The sequence below is a fragment of the Bos indicus x Bos taurus genome, chromosome 23 (assembly GCF_003369695.1).
Source record: "Bos indicus x Bos taurus breed Angus x Brahman F1 hybrid chromosome 23, Bos_hybrid_MaternalHap_v2.0, whole genome shotgun sequence".
NCBI lineage: Eukaryota > Metazoa > Chordata > Mammalia > Artiodactyla > Bovidae > Bos > Bos indicus x Bos taurus.
The window spans coordinates 17991750-18010423 of NC_040098.1; the positions used below are offsets into that span (position 1 = coordinate 17991750).

At 42.9% G+C, this 18674-nt stretch overlaps 1 protein-coding gene and 1 long non-coding RNA gene across 5 annotated transcripts in view; one reads left to right on the forward strand and one right to left on the reverse strand.

Annotated features, from left to right (window-relative positions):
• Nucleotides 1–16655, reverse strand: part of ZNF318 (zinc finger protein 318) — a 43834-nt gene extending 27179 nt beyond the window's left edge. For all 4 annotated transcript variants that reach the window (XR_003508277.1, XR_003508276.1, XR_003508275.1 and 1 more), the window contains exons 1-6: nucleotides 16120–16655; nucleotides 13375–13526; nucleotides 7303–7942; nucleotides 4636–6081; nucleotides 2903–3002; nucleotides 471–775 (exon numbers count right to left, since the gene is read on the reverse strand). Coding sequence is in view for 1 of the 4 variants with exons in the window: in XM_027525241.1 (XP_027381042.1) it covers nucleotides 471–775; nucleotides 2903–3002; nucleotides 4636–6081; nucleotides 7303–7942; nucleotides 13375–13526; nucleotides 16120–16575 (3099 nt within the window). In the remaining 3 variants the exon portion in view is untranslated. The remainder of the gene's footprint in view (nucleotides 1–470; nucleotides 776–2902; nucleotides 3003–4635; nucleotides 6082–7302; nucleotides 7943–13374; nucleotides 13527–16119) is intronic.
• An 84-nt stretch (nucleotides 16656–16739) lies between these two features.
• LOC113881514 lies at nucleotides 16740–18031 on the forward strand. The gene is made up of 2 exons (XR_003508048.1): nucleotides 16740–17172; nucleotides 17314–18031. It is a non-coding gene; the product is annotated as an uncharacterized LOC113881514 (long non-coding RNA).
• The last annotated feature ends 643 nt before the right edge of the window (nucleotides 18032–18674 follow it).

Genomic DNA, 18674 nt, shown 5'->3' on the forward strand with positions numbered 1-18674 from the left:
AAATATTCAAAGATCAGGAAATTAAGCACAGCAGCTAACATATAAGAAGGAAAAGAAATGTGATGGGAGCCAAAGGAAGAAAACAGTTTTTCGGAGACAGTGGTTCCTTGTATCAAATACTGATTTAAGAACTGAAATTTGAGGCTGTTCAACATGGTGGTGACCTTGTTGCTAAACATGAACCAAAAAGGATTTCAAGTTGTGAGAAGACTAGAAGCTAGACTGAAGTGAGTTAAGGTGTAAATGCTAGATCCAGAACATGGAGGGCCCAGAATTCTACTTTGGAGGCAATGGGGAACTGCTAAAATTCTGAAGGACAGTACCACGATCTAAACTATGTTTTACAAAAATAACTAGCAAGAGTAAGAACAGTTTGGAAAAGGAAGCTAAAAAAATGGTTAGTTAGAAGGCTGCTTTAGGAGTCCATGGAAATAAAAGATACAATAGAAATGGAAAAGTTGAGTCATTACCTTGCAATTGGAAGAGGAGTTTGAGGATGACGACACTTTTTCTGGGCTCTTGGATTTTTCTGCTTTCCCAGTCTTCTCTGTAGGCTCTCTACTGTCGCTTGAAGACTTCTGAGATTTATCAGAAATGTTAATTCCCAAGATCTGAGCCACTTTGTCCAGTTCAGACTGCTTTTTTTCTGCCTCTTCTGCCTCTTGTCGAAGATCTGCAATGTCCTTCATAATGTTATCCTGAAGCCGACTCACCTCTACTAGGAGTGGATCTTTGTGACCATCCTTCTCCCTTCGTTTCTTACGCAGCATTTCCCCTGAGTAGTCAAATGTCAACAGAAAGAAACACAGGAAAATTAACAAGCCATTTTTCAGTCATAAATACTAATTCTTAAGACTTTATGCTCATAAAATGTCTCTCCATGAAACATCCAAAAGCAGGTGAGACTTGCCCTCCACATGGGCCGGTTTAGGTGATGCTCCTATGGAAGTAAAGGTTGAGTGATTACATTATCTCTTAGGTAGGGGTTATTAGCTAAAGATCTACGGACAGGTTTCAAAGAGAGACTCCATGTATCCCTAAAAGGGTATATACAAGTTTATGTGCATGTGTCCTCCAAAAAGGTTAATATATGCTGTAACTGTAACACATGCATTCTGTGGCTGTTCTCTTCAGAGAACCAAATAATTATTCACATATTTGACTTTATCTGATTTAAGGACCCTTCACCAACACATCCATTGAGTTTTACATTTTACCGTAAGTTCATCTGATGTTATTTCTTATTTCAAACTTCAGATTCTCATGAATTAACCCTCACAGGATTAATAACTAAGCTTCTCATTCCTAAAAAGTCCAAAGCCAAACAAGAAATTACATCTTCTCCCACTCTCTGCTCTTCTGTTATCACCAAGTTGTCATATTCTATGTTCTTTCCTTAGTGTATATATGAAATCCTAAAAGCACTGGTGAAGAGGTATACTCAACAGAGGCATAATGGAACATCTTTTTGTGCCACAATGGAACATCTTTCTGTTGTGGGTGTATACAACATCTTTTTGTGCACACCCACAAATCAAAAAATGATAGGGATACATCAAAAGGACACAAGACATGTATAAACCTATGGCTCATTTGTGTTGATGTATGGCAGAAACCAATACAACACTGTATCATCCAATTAAAAATAACTTTTAAAAAAAGGACACAGGAGTCAACTTAAAGGGGCTCTCATTGGCCAAATTTGGGGCAGTTTGAGCATAAAGATAAATAATAATAGTAAAATATTATATAAATGGATAAATGGGGGAGGAGGGGTGGGTAGAAAGCACCTCCTCATAGTAGAAAGCTAACCAATTAAGGTAAATGGAATGATGAAATTAGAAAATTACTATGTAACAATCAATAACTGATTTGGACAAGAAATCATCAATGAATACTAAAACTAGTGGGCCAAAGTCTGAAGAGCAACTGAGTTATTTACACAGTCTCAAAGTATCCCCCCATAAGATACTTACTAATTGAAAAAGGTAAAATAGTAACCTTACAGTGGAGAAACTTGGCAGACATCATCTTAACCAAATGATCAAAGTTGACATCACCAGCATGGGACAAATCAACACCTGTTACGAACTTAGCATCATTTCTGTGATGTTCCTGTGCTAAAATGCACAACATGAATTTAATCATAAGGAAACATCAGACAAATCAAAATTAGAGGACATTCTACAAAACATGTGATCTCCTCTCAAGATTTGGGAACTGTTACAGATTAAAGGAGACTAAAAGAACATGACAACTGAATGCAATGCATAATCTTTAATTTTCTTTTGCTTCAGGACATCGTTGGAACAAGTGATAAAATATGAATAAGATTGGTAGACTGGTATATTACTGTTAATTTTCTAATTTGGTAAGTGTACTATGGTTATACAAGTGAATTCTTGTAGTCAGAAGACACACACTTGGGACCTTCCTGGCGGTCCAGGAGTTAGAACTTCCCACTTCCACTGCAGCGGACACAGTTGGGGAACTAAGACCCCAATCCCTGGTTGGGGAACTAAGACCCCACATGCTGCATAGTGCAGCCAAAAAATTTTAAAATCTTTACAAAAAGAAGAAGATACACATTTAAGTGTTTAGGATTAAAGGAGTATCGTTCTACAGCTTATTCTTAAATAGTTCAGGAAAAATTACACCCACACCCACACACACAATTGAAAGAGAAAAACGAATATAGCAAATATGGTAAAATGCTAATAATGGAAAACACCTGAGAATTCTTTACACTACTAATGCAACTTTTCTATAAGTCTAATTATATCAAAATTTTTTTGAAAGTGAAGCCTCAATGTCAATGAACCTGTTTGAGAGTCCCCAAGGCTCTTCATTTGGATCTCTTACTAAAGTTACAACAAAAGGGCAGCCTAGGAGTGTCTGATACCTTGCTGTTTATGAAGCCGCTCCAACTCAGTTCTAAGATAGTACATCTTCTTCTGGCGAGCTTCACGGTCACTTTTCAGCTTTTCCCTCTCTTCAATAACCTGCAAAATAAAAAATGGTAACAGACCCTTTAGCCTACAACATCCCCCCTTTTCTACTGTTCTTTTCCAGAAAGCATCATACTAGATAACATCTGAATGCAAGAGTACAAACACCTGCACGCAGAGGCTCTGACTTTATAACGAAGATGATTATTTCATTCCAATTCAAGTCCCAGAATAGAATTATCCTTTCCAGAACTGTATTGACTGGAAACTACTATTTTTGTAGAAGCACTACACTATTAGATAGTAGTTCTGAGTCCAAAAGGAACCATCAAGAAGGGAATGAATATGTGTTGTGGATGAAGCACTGTGTTAGTTGCATTGTATGTATCATCTTATTTAATCATGATATTATCTCTTTCACAGTAAGAAAACTGAGGTTGCAAAAGACTAAGTAACATACCAAAGATCATATAGTAAGATGATTTTAAATCCAGGTATACATGCCCTAAAGCCTCTGGTCTTTCAACTATACTACTATCACCTAACGGGAAAAACAAATATGGCTTGTCCATAAGGAACTCAAGTGAAAACCCTGTGTACTGTCAGCCCTGACTTTAGTACTAGGGTCTTAAAGGTAAAGGAAAGGAAAAGCACTAGTCTTCAGAGAGTATCTCTGCAGTCTTAGGTTTTGTTGTATGGAAGTTCTTCTCTTTCCCAAAAGACTTCAAAAAAACAAACAAACAAAAACCACAAAACACTGAAGTTCAGGGTACCCAAGTACAATGGAAAATTAAGAGGTGTTTTTGGTCTTCTCAAGGATTAGCTAAATTTCTTTTAAACTAGAAAAAAATCAGATTAGCCTTCCAATTTCACCTTTTCTATTTTTCTCCTCAGGTCTTAATTATTTTATTAGCAAACCAAATTAACACATATTACAATTTTATGGTCCTTAGGTCACTGTGTTTAACCAAGTGAGTTGTAAGCTATCAAGTACCTTTAAAATAAACAGTATATATTAATTTTTCTATTCAAAATTCTATTCTGTATTCCTCACCTCTATGTAATTTTTATCTACTGCTTTAAAACATCTAAATTATTATATCTTTACCCCAGCCACTGCTTGCTTTCTATAGTCAAGGAACCCAATGAACCTTGACAGTATAAAAACTAATTTAAAAAAGTGTCATAAAATATATTATTATTCCTGGACTCTAAGTTAAACCAGAACAAACAAAGCTTATTTCTTGGTTTAGTCACCAAGCAACAACTAGTCAACAGTTTTTAAACTCCATAATCACTACAGAAAAAAGATCTAAAATTCACTGGGATAAAACACAGATTCCTTGATTTCTATGGAAATCAGGAAAGGAACCCAATTTTGGTTCCTCACTCTCTGATGAGTCATACTGAAGACTTCAAGGCTCCCAGCTCCTACCCATAGTGTACTAAGGCTGGTAATTGAGATAGAGAAATAAACTTAGGAAAAAGAAGTCTAGCAATCACAGTGGGACCTAGGGCCATACTTTAGGCCAAATGAGAAAACAGTAAAAGAAAAAATTATGGTAATAACAGCAGTCTCTAAAGATTGCCTTGGACCTTGCAAATTTTTAGCTCCCTCTAAAAGACAAATACAAATTTATGTTAAAATAGAAGATGCAGGCACAGGAGGCCCAAAGCTAACACTCACCTTCTGTTTCTGGGAAGCACGGTTCTTCTCATCAGAAATCTTCTCTGGATTATATCTGATGAGTGATGGGATGGACACATGGACAGGCACTTGGGCAGTAGGAATTGAGCCCAGCACTGACTCCTCATGCTTGGGCTCATCAGGAGTCACAGTGGGGATCACACGGAGGTTGGGACGGCTGCGGGTAGCTTGTTTGCTAACTGGCACTGTCCTGTGTGAGTCTGGTAGAGGGTGATTTGAGGGTTGGGAGGCAGGGTACATGGGCCACCTTGAGGCTGCATATGCCATGTAGTGCCTATAGGCATCAAAGGAAGCAGGGGGAATGGCAGGTCCCTGGTAGTTTGGAGGTATCCGAGCTGCAGCAAACTGAGAGGCCCTTGGCACATGAAACTGAGATAAAGAAGCAGGGTGCGGAAGTCTAACTGGGGCAGATGGGGCTGATGGCAACATGCACCTGACTGCAACAGATGACTGAAACCCACTGCCAACCACCTCAGGTCCTACAATATGACCCATTGGATGGTCAGACTTTAAGAACGGGGGGCTGTTTTTTGTGAGCAAGTAAGGGTCCACAGGGGAGACCTGGTGTGGACGGGACACTTCTGGGGAGTGGGTATTGCTATGGTGCACCTCCACGCTCTCCAGTCTGTGAGGATCTGCAGAGCGCCGATCAGCTGAGAAACGGCGGTCAACGGAGGAACAGCGGTCTGCAGGAAAGTGCCGGTCAGCAGAGGAACGGCGGTCAGCAGAGGAACCTGACGGCTTTTTGCCATGAAGTCGTTCCTGTGTGCGTGCAGCCAGTTTACTAATCTCGGCTACCCCAATATCCAGCCCTATGGTCTTGAGCAAGTCATGAATCTTGGCATATTCTGGATTGGTCTCTTCTATTGATTCTAGCTTTACAGTTGGAGCTGAAGAGGGTAGGGAGCTTGCCTTCTGCCTCATAACTTCACTTTCAGAGCTCCCAAGGGGCTTTGGTGGAGATTCTGCTTTTAAATCCTCTTCTTCATCCCCATAGAGAAATTTCTCCTCATCCTCAATGTCAGGGAAGCTAAGTCGCCTTTTTTCCTGCGTACTGGTAGAATCTGCTAACATGCTCAGAATGCAGGAGAAACCACTGCCATCCTGGCTAGCTCTCTCGTGAGGAAGCAAGAAGTCTGTGTGTCGCTCTGGTCCCTCAGCCTTCATATCCAACTTTTCCTTGTGGCACAGAAAACTTCCAAACTTCTCTCTGAGGGGACTGTTGTCTTTGGGTATCCCAGGGAGGGGGCCCCATTGGTAGAGGTTGCCCTGAGATTCCTTCAGGGTAGTCTCTACCATAGTTCCCTTGTTGTTTTCAACCTCTGAGGCAAAAGCAGCAATAGCACCACTTAGTGGAAGAGATGAGTGTCCAGAGTAAAGAGGATGATCCTGGCTGGAGCTGGTACTGCTGGGAAAACTCTCAAGCTGCAAAGATAAACATAACTAAATTAGCCTCTACATAGAATCTCAGAAAACTAGTAACTGAGATTAAAATAAATACTTTGTGATTCTTGAATTAACAGGGCAAAGATACATGTGGATGCAAGGGAGGTCCTTAGCCAGGTTCAAGATATGGTTTCCCATTTCTCCAGATGGTTCTGCTGTAGTAAAGGGAAATAGAAAAGAAGGCAGATTGAATCTTAACTTTTGCCCATTTGTTGTAGTCTTTAACAAGGAATCTGAATTCAAAAGGACTTTACAGATGCCCTAGCTTACTTGCTTTCTCTTTTTATGAATCTTCAAAAAAAAAAATACAAGCAGAGCTACTTTGACGACTGAAGTACAGTCAGGAAACTCTGATCCCTAACTGATCAGTCTTCTCTTACTTTCCTAAGTGCCCTTAGGCACTTCAGAAACATTTAGCTCCTAGGAGAACAAGTAAAAACAAGTGCTCATGCCTGACCATCTTTCCGTAAGTGAGGAAAAAATATCAAGGTCCAGAATGGTTAAGTGACTTGTCTAAAAATCGCACAGCAAGTTGGTGATAGACATGGATCCAGAATTAGAATTATCTGATTTCTGCTCTAGTGTCCTACCACTCACACATTTTTTCCTCTCTTTAAAGAGATGAGGAAAATTCAATCAGCTCCTCCCTTTGCTTTCAAGCTTCATTTCCGAGAAACCTATATTCAAAGATCCTACAGGACTAGCCAACTTAGAGGAAAAAAAAAACTTTATATAATAGATACTCTCCAAAACGTCTGTCTAGAAAGCCTGTGTGCTTAGTCACTCAGTCATGTCTGACTCTTTGCAACCCTATGGACTGCAGCCCGCCAGGCTCCTCTGTCCATGTGATTCTCCAGGCAAGAATACTGGAGTGGGGTTTGCATTCCCTTCTCCAGGGGATCTTCATGACCCAGGTATTAAACTCAGGTCTCCTGCATTGCAGACAGATTCTTCCGTGGTCTGAGCCACCAGGGAGGCCCCTTAGGAAGCCTAATACATAACAACAGAAGCCCTCTATTACTGCATTATGAGGCCTACAATTCCCTTAAGAGTCCTAAAAGGTACAGCTCATAAGCATAACAATGTTACGCCAACATATATTCCAAAGATACCTTAGGGACACAGCCCCCAGGAAAGTAACTAGGCTTTAAAATATTGAGAGAAACAAGCAAGACACCCTAGAAGAAACACAGCATAGACCTGCAAGGAAGGCTCCATGTCCACCTCAATCCGCTTTTTCAGAATTGACTTCTTGGGCATCACAGATACTTCCTCAGGCCGATGTAAAGAATATCCTGGCTCCGATGCTGTTAGGACACCTGACAATCCAGGGATGGGACAACTAGTGCCGCCACTATCAACTCCCACCAGCTCCTGACTCAAGCTCCTACTTCGTTCCTCCTCTTCCTCTCGTTTTCGCCTGGCGAGGTCCAGCTCTCGAAACTCAGGGTCTAAAAACCTAGGGCTTGGGCTCCGTCTACGCTGTCGATAGTTGCGAGTCCCTGATGTAAAACTCGGGTGATCACTTCCCATGTTGTGCATCTTCTCTGTGTCATCATAGCGGGGCCGTTTGGCCTCCCGGCTACTTTCCTCAGGTCGTATAGAGTAGGAGCCTTTGAGTTTGTCTCTATTCCGTTCTGTTCCCCGCAACAGATCATCATGACAACTGATATGAGGACTATAATCAGATCGATGCAGGAAAGTTTCTCTTGCTCGGTAGTCCTCATCAAGTTGTCCCAAGAAGGGACTGAGAGGTGCCTCCTCCCGGGAAATATATCGTTCAAGACCTCGAGAGCATTGGGAGCTTCGAGTGAAGACAGAATCATCAGTCAGGTCATCCCTGAGGAAAGAGACAAGCATCACTGAATATAATGGACTTGGAAAGAGCAAGACCAGACAAGGCTAAGAGAGACTGACATCTGGCAAGAGGGCTGTAGAATGCTTAGAACAAAAGACAGTAATCATGAAGTCAGAACAAATCTACATATATACATGCAACATTTCTTCTCCCTTTTCCCAGAGCATATGCAGCTGCAGCCTCTAACCAATGGAAGAGATTGCTAATCTATCTGGACAGAATTCTTTCTTTGATTAGACTTTGGGGATGCAGAGTCTCATGCAAAGGTCTTAGAGATGTGAAAATACCACTACCAGACTACAAAGAGTCCTGGTCACACAACTTCACACTAGCTCTTTGCTACTAAAACTTTGGTCTGAATAAGCAACATCAGTATTTCCCAGGAACTTTTTTTAGAGATGCAGATTCTCAGGTACCACCCTGCATGCCGGGTATAGCCAAAAAAAAAATTTTAAGGTGTAAAACAAAAACTGTAAAAACAAAATTTGAGTTAGAGCAGGCCAACTTTACCTGTTTATATTGTCAAATTCTACAGAATATTTCATTTGGAAAAAAAAGAGTTTCACTGTGGGAAAAAAAATTGTTTTTAACCACTGATCTATCCAATTGGCACGATTTTCTTGTAAGTTTTAGAAGGTTCTGCAATTGCTTCATTTCACTGGATCATATATTAAAAACCACAAAACTCCCTCACAGTCTGTTTTGTTATACTCTTTCCTGCCTTGCCCGAATATCCATAAGCATTTTGTTAATCTTGAGCCCAGAAAAAAAGTATGTGAAGGTTATCTCACTATATATTTCTATTAGATTTATTATAGAAATAAAAAGGTCTTAGACTTTTAAGGCATGAAGGTAAAAATACAGGATGGAACATCTGTCCTTTCAGCTCAGATCTCTATACCACATACAGTATCCTAATCTTCTGGGGCATTATGGTCACAGAGCTTCTGTTTTTGCTGTTTAGTTGCTAAGTCCTGTCTGATTCTTTGAGACTCCATGGACTGCAGCCCTGTCAGACTCCTCTTTCCATGGAATTCTCCAGGCAAGAATACTGGAGTGGGTTGCTTTATCCTTCCCCAGGGGATCTGTCTGACCCAGGGATTGAATCTGCATTTACTGCATTGGCAGATGGATTCTTTACCACTGAGCCACCAGGTAAGCCCCAGGGAGCTTCTACTGCCCCCTAAAAGTTTCTGATTTAAATCACAGAAACAAAGATCCCCTAGCACTTCAAGCTTTTCTGGTGGCTCAGTGGTAAAGAATCCACCTGCAATGCAGGAGACTTGGGTTGGATCCCTAGGTTGGGAAGATCCCCTGGAGAAGGAAATAGCAACCCTCTCCAGTGTTCCTGTCTGGGAAATCCCATGGCAGAGGAGACTGACAGGCTGCAGTCTATGGGGTGACAAAGAGTTGGACACAACTGAGCAGCTAAACAAGAATGAAGCACTTTAAGCATACAACTTAGAAAAACTTACATGTCACTCACATTTCAGAGTGAATTACTATCTACAGGATGGTAATTATTCCTGTCTTCTACAGTTTCTAGGAGCTATTTCTGCTTTTTTGAAGTTTCGAAAAATGACTTTTGTTTTTTTATGACAGTTGTTTTCCTATTTCTGGGACTAAAGTTAGTAGAACATCAAAGAGCTGCTTTTTCTCATTCACTAGCACAGCCCTTGTTCAGTTTTACACTGAGGTTACAGCTATAAGTAACTTTATGAAAGACTATAAAGGATAAATTTTATCACCTCTTCTATAAGAATGTCATCTATGGGAATCGAGGTTCCTGTTACTCACCTCCTCCCCAAGTATTTAGGGAATTTTGTGGTCTCAATGTACTATGAAATAATAGGAAAGAATGAGAATGACCAAAGATGATCTCTGAAATCAAACATAAATAGAGTAAAATATTTTACTTTGCAGGTCTGCCAGCCATAAACACATCTTTTTTCAGGGAGGAATGTCCATGAGTTGAGTCACTCCACTGCCAAAACACCATCTATATACATAGTCTCTGATCACATTAGCATAGGGGAAAATTACAAGCTCCATGGCTAGTAGGCAAGTTCATCCATTGCTCCTATATTCAGCTTTCTCCACCAAGAGACATACTAGCCTCAAATCTAATCCAATATTAAACATCGAGAAGCTAGAAATAATGAAATGGCTCTCAGAAAGACTCAATCCAAACCTGCAATCTCCTGCAAAAGGAGGCAAAAACCAATAAAAGGAGGAATAGAAACAGTTAAAAGAATGCGCTAATGTGTAAATACAGGCAGAAATCAGGTTGCCTGTTAGAAGCTCATGTCCTCCTTCCCTAGTTTTCCCAAAGGATGAGAGAGAACTGACTGCAATAAAAGTGAGTCCTAAAAAGGGCCCCATCTCCTGCAGCTCAGAACAGTCCAGTGACAAACTCTCTCTGAAAGCTTTGGTCAAGTCCAACTCTTTTCTTAAAAAATTGACTGAATGATGTAGGTGATGGGTACCTAGAGGCTCACTGAACTATTCTACTTTTTCTGTGTTTACAAATTCCCTTAAGCAAGTTAAAAAAAACCAACACATATGTCCACAGAAGTTTGTACACCAATATTCACAGCAGCATTATTCATAACAGCCAAAAAGTAGAAACAACTAAAATGCTATCCATCCACTCAACACTGGTAACAGATAAACAAAATACATATACAATGAAATTATCAGCAATAAAAAAATTGAAGCACTGTTATATGTAAAAACATGAATGAACCTTGAAAACATTATGCTACGTGAAAGAAGCCAGTCACAAAAGACCACACATTGTATGATACTATTTATATGAAATGGCCAGAATGAATACAGAAGAAGGTTAGTGATAGGCTGGGGGGTGGGTAGGTGAGACTAAGGATAAGGCAAAAAGAAAAAATTTTTAATTGATCACAGTGGTATATGTACAACTCTATGAATATACTAAAAATCACTGAACTGTACACTCTAGATGGGTGAATTGCATGGTATATGAATTATGGCTAAATAAAAAAGCTGCTAAAAAATGTATATGGTAAGAAAAAAAAGGTTCTCCAGAGCTCAAACTTCCCATTATTTTCCTGTGCTGATTCCTCAAAATGCCTGAAGAAAGCTGTTGTGTTTCTGTCTTTTCCCTAAGGCAAGTAACAGGGAAAAATCCTACTCCCTACATCAAGGCAAGAAGGAGTCAGGAGATGAGACTACCATGAATGGAATGTATAATGTGCAGAATACTCTGATAAACAAGGGAAATCAACCTCACATCTACACTTATTCAGAAACTCAGAGTCTTCACACAACCTATTCACACAACCTATTCACACTTCCTTTTCAGAATAAGTTACAGTCCTGCACAGAGAACTGCTGTGGTGAGGAGACTGACAACCCTGGCAATCTGACTGTAACCCAAACCTGGTATAAAATTTAACAGATCGAATATGGGAAGAGAAAGAATACAGGGTCTCAGGAAAAAATAAACACACACCTACATACAAACGATGGAAATGGCCTGCTTCACTAGCTGAAGACTGGACTCACAGTCAGGAAGACACTTTGCGAATGTCAACGTTCGTATGGCCTGGTTTTAGCAGACAGTAATTATCGACACAAAGCAGATTGAGCAAGAGTGCTGAGGGCAAAAAAGTCTAAAGAATGGCCTGGAACCTCCTTTTAGAACCTTAATCTCACTTTCTCTAAAATAAATTTCTCTCTCTGAAATAGGATTCAAGGGAGAAAATTACTACCTTAAATACAGAGAGGAAATTTTTTAATTTTTATAACTTATAAACAGACAATCGTTTACCTGAAGCACGCATGCATAACAAAGTTTATGGAAAGGGGAGCTGACACCCTAGAACTAGCAAGAGGAAATGCTAGTCACACCAAAACCTGAGCTCCTAAGGAAGGAAGAGAATCACATCATGCACCACCTACTCGGACTGCCTGCCTACTCAATCATCTCCCAAAATAGAAGCAGCTAGAAGGGCATGGGCTGTTGCCTCAATTAAGTGATATAGTCACATACCTTGAAGCTCTATCTTCAGAAGCTTCAGTGTTATATGATTGTCCTGCCTTGCTTCACTGCATTGAATAGCCACTGAAGCTTTGAAGTAAATATTACCAAAGGGCAGCACTGGTCCTCACACTTCCTGCCCAGCTGTCCCCCACCTGCCTGCCTATATTCTGTGCACTACTTCACGGAGAGTCACAGTTTAAAAGAACATTATATTGATTTACTGCTACTGCTAAACATTTGTGAAAACTCCCAATATACTTGGCAGAAACCGTTAACAGACATGGTTCTCAGCTCTCAGAAAGAGTGCTTTCCCTGCACTCCCATTCTAGCTCTTTTACTTTTGCGAGGTGAAAAACATGTAATGCGTTATTTACTTCCCATACATAACTAAGTTCCTAGTACCTGAAATCTATATTTAACACCCTGTGGAGTATATTTGCCCTTCCTTAGCCCTCAGTGGTTGTAAAGTAATAACTGAAATTAAACATTTTTAAAGATCTCTAACTTTCTATTAATGCCTATATATGTGTGTGTGTGTGTGTGTGTGTGTGTATAATAAACATGAATTTATCTAAACCTTTTCTGAATCTATATATATTTCATCCTGGACAAGCTAAAAAATAACACCATTTAAACAAAGATTTCTAAGGACTTCCCTGGTGGTCCAGAGGTTAAGAATCTGCCAGTCAATACACGGGACACAGGTTTGATCCCTGGTCTGGGAGATTCCATATGCTGTGGGGCAACTAAGCCAGTGTACCCCAACTACTGAGTCCAAGCTCTAGAGCCTGTGCTGTGCAACAAGAGAAGCCACTGCAGTAAGAAGCCCGTGGGTTGCAACTAGAGTAGTCCCTACTCAATGCAACTAGAGAAAGCTCGATTGCATCAATGAAGACCCAGTGCAGCCATAAATAAGTAGATTTCCTAGATATCTTATTTTGTTCAGAACTTTCCTTTGCAGAAGGGACCCCCCTAGTTCCACTATTTTAGAATCTGTATCATCTCAACTGTTTTTAATTTGGGGGACTGTTTATATTCCCTCAACTTCCCCCTTTCCAGTTGGGGCCAGGATGACCATTTTTTTTTTGGCCATGCCATGCTGCACTCAGGATCGTAGTTCCCTGGCCAGGGATTGAACCCATGCCTCCTACAGTGGAAGCACAGAGTCTTAACCACTGGACCACTAGGGAAGTCTTAGATCTTTTAAAGTCTTTTTTTCTACATAATTGTTTCAGCAACAGAGTCTACCCCACTCTTTCCAATGTAATACTTTGTACTGGACATAGGGCATAAACTTCAGTGCTGGCACCACCCTTTCAAATACATCATTCAGAAAACAGCAACATTTCTACCTTCAAGTACTCATATGAAGTGCCCTGTCTCAGATGAAGCCTACCTGTCTGCATCCTCCAGATTTTCCACTGGTGACCCCAGTCGATCACTAAGCCGCCTCCGTTCTGGTATGCCAACACAGAAGTGGTCATTGCCAACTGTGATCCGTAAGCTCTGTTCCAAAGAAGAGTCAGATCTCAGACCAGGAGAGCGTCTCTACAAGAGTAAAAGATAGTAACAGTCAATAGGGTCAAGACATTCCTACACTCAAACTGTTCTCCTTTCTAAAGCTATAGTCCACAGGGTGAGAGATGATTATGGGAAGATACTACTCCAAAAATAAAGGATTTTAAAAAAATTATCAAGGACTTCACCAGTGGTCTAATGGCCTGGGTTCCACTTCTGGTTGGGGAACTAGATCCCACATGCCACAATTAAAGTATTCCCATGCTCCAACTAAGACCTTGTGCAGCCAAATAAACAAACATTTATATATATATATATATATACATATACATATACACACAGACACACACATACACATTTTAAATTATCAATTTCTTAGATGAAAGTCCATACTTCCAATCCTCCTAAATTCTTTAATTTCCTGGCACCAGGAATGGGGCCAGAGGAGTAAATTAAGTCTGCTACCAGAATCTTTACATTTCCACTAAAGGAGACAAGCCAAACACAGGTTAAGAAAAAAAAATATTTCTGATGGCACTGTGAAGTGTTATAAAGTCATTAAAACATGATAATATGAAAGACTGGGGAAAAGGAGCTACTTCAGATAAGATGATTAGAAAAGGCTTTCTGAGGTGATACCATTTAATCTGGAGCCTGAATGATGAGATATCAGTCTTGCAAAGAACAGATGGAAGATGTTTCAGGCCAAAAGAGCATGTTCTATAATGAACTTAGCATGTTTGGGGGAACAGAAATGTGGCCAGCATGACTGCAGTGAAGTGACACAAAACAGGCAGAAGCCACAGTTAGGAAATCTGGATTTTTATTCTTAGTTTAACAAGTCACAGAAGGGGTTCAAGCAGGGAGTGACATTACTACATACTTCCTCTAGATGCTCACTCTGTTCACATCCTCATCTTCAGGTCTTTATTAAGAAATCACCTTCCCAGAAGGCCTTCTCTGGCTACCTTACCAAAAATTGTAACTCCTTTCTGTTTTTTCTCTTAACACTTAATCATATTTAACATGCCAAGACATTTTACTTCTCTTATTATCCAACTCCCCCTGTCAGAATATAAGCTCTACTAGGGCAGGGTTTTTGACTGGTTTGTTCATTATTATATTCCCAGTGCCCAGAACAGCATGGTAAGGGTTCAATAAATATTTCTCAAATACATAAAATGGATGTCTTTAAAAATCATTTTTATTTCTAGGTATAGAAAAAAACTGGATGGTAACAAAAGTGGAGTGTAATGGAGCCTAATGCAATAAACTAAGCAAGAGATAATAAAGTTTAGATAAGAATGATGGCAGGAAGACAACAGTTTGGAGGATGTATTTTGGAGGTAGAGCTGATAGTTTGATAGATGAAGTTATCCCTACAGACTGGGAGAAGGGAGATGATCACTGTTTCTGGCTGAGCAGCGGGTGATGTCATTTACTGAGACAAAAGACTGGAGCAAATAGGTTGTGCATTGGAGAAGAAAGGGGAAGTTATGGAAACTCATTGTTTTTTGTTTTCCTTACTTTCTCTGTAGTGATTAACATTCAGACTATCATACTCAGCTATGAAAATCTTAAAATCTTAGTAAGTCAATTCACCTATGACCAGAGTACCCAAATACTGTTAGAGAGCCACTAAATAAAACAGAAACGTTGTCACCTTTTTTAAAGGATTGGTTAACTAATAATAAAAAAAAATACCAAAACACCAGATCCTGCCCAGAGGCTCTACTAACAGAGAGATGCATGAAAAGTCAGTATTACCTCTAAACTAACCTTCTTAACCTCATGCTCTGTCCCTTCAGCAGGGAAACTTAACAGTTAAATTCAGGGTATTGGGAATCAGGTAAAGAACTGAATCACACTCCACTTCTTACAGGCATCACCTTGATTAAGTTTCTTAAATCTCTGTGAGTTCCTCAGCTGTTAGATAAGGAGGAACCCTCCCCGCCCCCCGGGAAAGGGCGTGAATGTTCACAGAGACCGTGTAAAGTGAAGGGCTGAGCATCAATCCTGCCACACAACTAGGTTAAGTGGAGGCACCTATTACAACGACTGTAGATACCCATACTTCGATTTCGGAGAAGCAGCTCCAACACAGAGTACGAACAGGTTACATTCTCTCGGTGTACATTCTCTCGGTGTCTACCCTGGGAACTGTCTAAGCCACCCTAAGTCGCCACAAAGAGATTTCACCCTTTTCAGATCCAGGGCGCAGCTCAGTTCTAGCGGGACACACACAAAACCATCCAACTCTAAGGACACCAACTACTGAAAAAGTACCAGGCACACGGCGTGGAGGAGCTTCCCCTCGCCCGGCAAACTTTTTCACACCTCACACCGAGGGAGAGAACCAGCCTATTCCCAGGAAACGCAGCACGGCGTCCCAAGCCGGCGCCGGCCGCGTCCCGAATCCGTTATTGTGCAAATGAAGTTCCCGGGGCTGACCAGGAACCTCCTGGTTCGGGCGTCGCTGAGGGGGCCCATGGGGATGAAGGGCCTTCCATGTGGGGACCCCGGCCTGGAGGCCTCGGGTCGTCCGGGCGGCGGGCGTTTCTGAAAGCGGGAATCCCGGGCGAGGGGGCTAGAGCACAGAGTCCGGGTGAAGGGGTGGGATTACCCGGCTGCCGCTGTCGCCTGGATGGTCTCCGCGGCCGTCCCTGGCGAAGTCGGCGCGGGACTCCCCCCGGCTGCTCCCTCGGAAGCCGGCCGAGCCCGGCGGGAAGAGTCGTCTGCCCCGCGGCGGCGACGGGGAGCCGCGACGGGCCCGCGGCGGGGACGGGGAGCCGCGACGACCCCGTGGCGGGGACGGCGAGGCCCGGCGGCCGCGGGGCGGAGACGGGGAGGCGCGGCGACCCCGCGGAGGGGACGGAGAGGCCCGGCGGCCGCGGTGCCCTGAGGGAGAGCGGGGCCGGCGAGCCGGCGTCCGCGACGAGGAGGAGCAGGAGGACGGCGGTGAGGTGCGGCGAGCCGGGCCTGAGGAGGAGCCGGAGCTGCGGCCGGTGCGCGGGTCGCCCCCGCCGCTCTCTTTAGGCCGGTGTGAAGAGACGGAGGAGCGGGCGCCGCTGCGGTACATGGCTCTGGCAGCCGCGGCCACGGCGGCAGCGTCGACCTGGGGGCGCCCCGGACGCGGGCCCCCAGCGCGCCGCCGCAGCTGCAACCCCGGCCGCCACGGCCGCCGTGCGCCGCCCCCGCAGCCGGAGCAGCCCCCTCCCCTCAGCCCCGCGCCTCCCCTGGGGCCCGGTCGAGCGCGCCCCCGCGGCCGCGGCTGGCGGTTGGAGGGCGCGATCACGGGCCCGACACACCCCCCCGCCCTCCGGGGCTCCCCGTTCCTCCACTCAGGGAGCGGCCAAGGGAGCCAGAAGTGGGGAGGAGCACGGAGGGCGGTGCGAGGCTGAGCGAGGGGAGGGGAGGAGAAGCGCGCGACCTGCGCTCCTCACGCTCCGCCTCCAAGCCGGCAAGATGGCGGCCGCTGAGCCGCCCACTTCCCCTCCTCCGGCGAACACGTGACCCCGAGCGCTCTGCCCGGGGTGGGCCGAGCGGAAGGGAAAGGATTAGCAGGAGCGGAGTTGGCTCTTCCGGGGATTCTTGAGTCCTCGGGATGCTGGTGGCTTCGAGGGGTCCTTTTCCCTGCCCGCAATCCTGTTAATTTACGTGGTGACAAGAAATGGTTGTAAGTGATGGGAATATAAAAAACCTGCAAGGCGTTATGTGGGAGATTACGCACCTTGGCAAAAGCAACCGACGAAGTCCCGGCTCCCATAGAAGCCACACCATGGCCAACAATTTACTTTCTAGTTTGCCTCTTTTGCAGAAGTTGAAATTGAGGATGGGGAACTGCGGAATAGGGGCGATTCGGGAGCGAGAATCAAACCCAAAGCAGGCATCCGAGTAAAATTGTCGCCGTCTCAACCAGAACACTTATCGGGAACGTCGCTCACCGCTAGGGGTCCACATCGTGACAGCTAGGAGGCCTGGAGAGTTTTTGCAAGCGATTTGGAACCCTCCAGTGTGCGACCAGAATTTTCCTGGACACTTGGGTGCAGTGGTAGTCCCTGTATACTACTAAGTACAAAAGTTAAAAAATGAAGAAAAGCAATGGTCAAAATATGAAAGAAAAATGTTGACGCTAAATTGAACTCTTCAAAATAAAGTACTAATGGCTTGAAAGTTTTCCTCTATTAACTAGAAACACAAAGCCTGAAATTGGTATGAAAATCAGGTTTCTGTTTGCAAAGAAGAGGCAAGACAAAGAAAAAATTACTTACAAAAGATTTCCTTTTTTTTTTTTTTTTTTGATAGAGCTGTGGGGCTTGTGGGATCTAAATTTCCTGACCAGGGGTTGAACCCTGGCCTGGCAATGAAAGCGCTAAGCCCTAACCACTGGACTGCCAGGGCATTCCCTAAGATTCTCATTTTCTAATTTATATTTTTCATATTAAATTTAGAGTCTGTCCAATTTCACATATTTGTATAATGGCATTTGCTTACCTCATAGCTTAGTAAAATTAAAATAAATTTTTACTAATTGATTTCTCTCACACCCATCTTTCTTTACTCAACATTACTTGCTTGCTCCCTATGGCATTTGAATTTTCATTTGCTGACTTCGGATTTTGTGGCCTAAAGCGGCCTTTATCATGTCAAGATTCTTAATATATTCTTCCATATTTATTAACACTTTTAATGATTTTGTTTCCCATATTCAGTTTACATGGAATTTTATATATGAACCCTTGCATAGTCCATTAAATTAAATCTGAGATTATTTTTCACAGATGGGTAGCCGATTTTGTTTGAAACATAAGTTGGGATTATCTGTATACTGGGAAGTCATCATGAGGGAATGCTGCTGCTGCTGCTGCTAGGTCGCATCAGTCATGTCCGACTCTGTGCGACCCTATAGGTGGCAGACCACCAGTTCCCCCTTCCCTGGGATTCTCCAGGCAAGAACACTGGAGTGGGTTGCCATTTCCTTCTCCAATGTGTGAAAGTGAAAAGTGAAAGTGAAGTCGCTCAGTCGTGTCCGATTCTTAGCCACCCCATGGGCTGCAGGCTACCAGGCTCCTCTGTCCATGGGATTTTCCAGGCAAGAGTATGGGAGTGGGGTGCCATTGCCTTCTCTGTATGAGGGAATGAGTTATCAGCTAATGAATGAACGCTGTCAAATGCCAG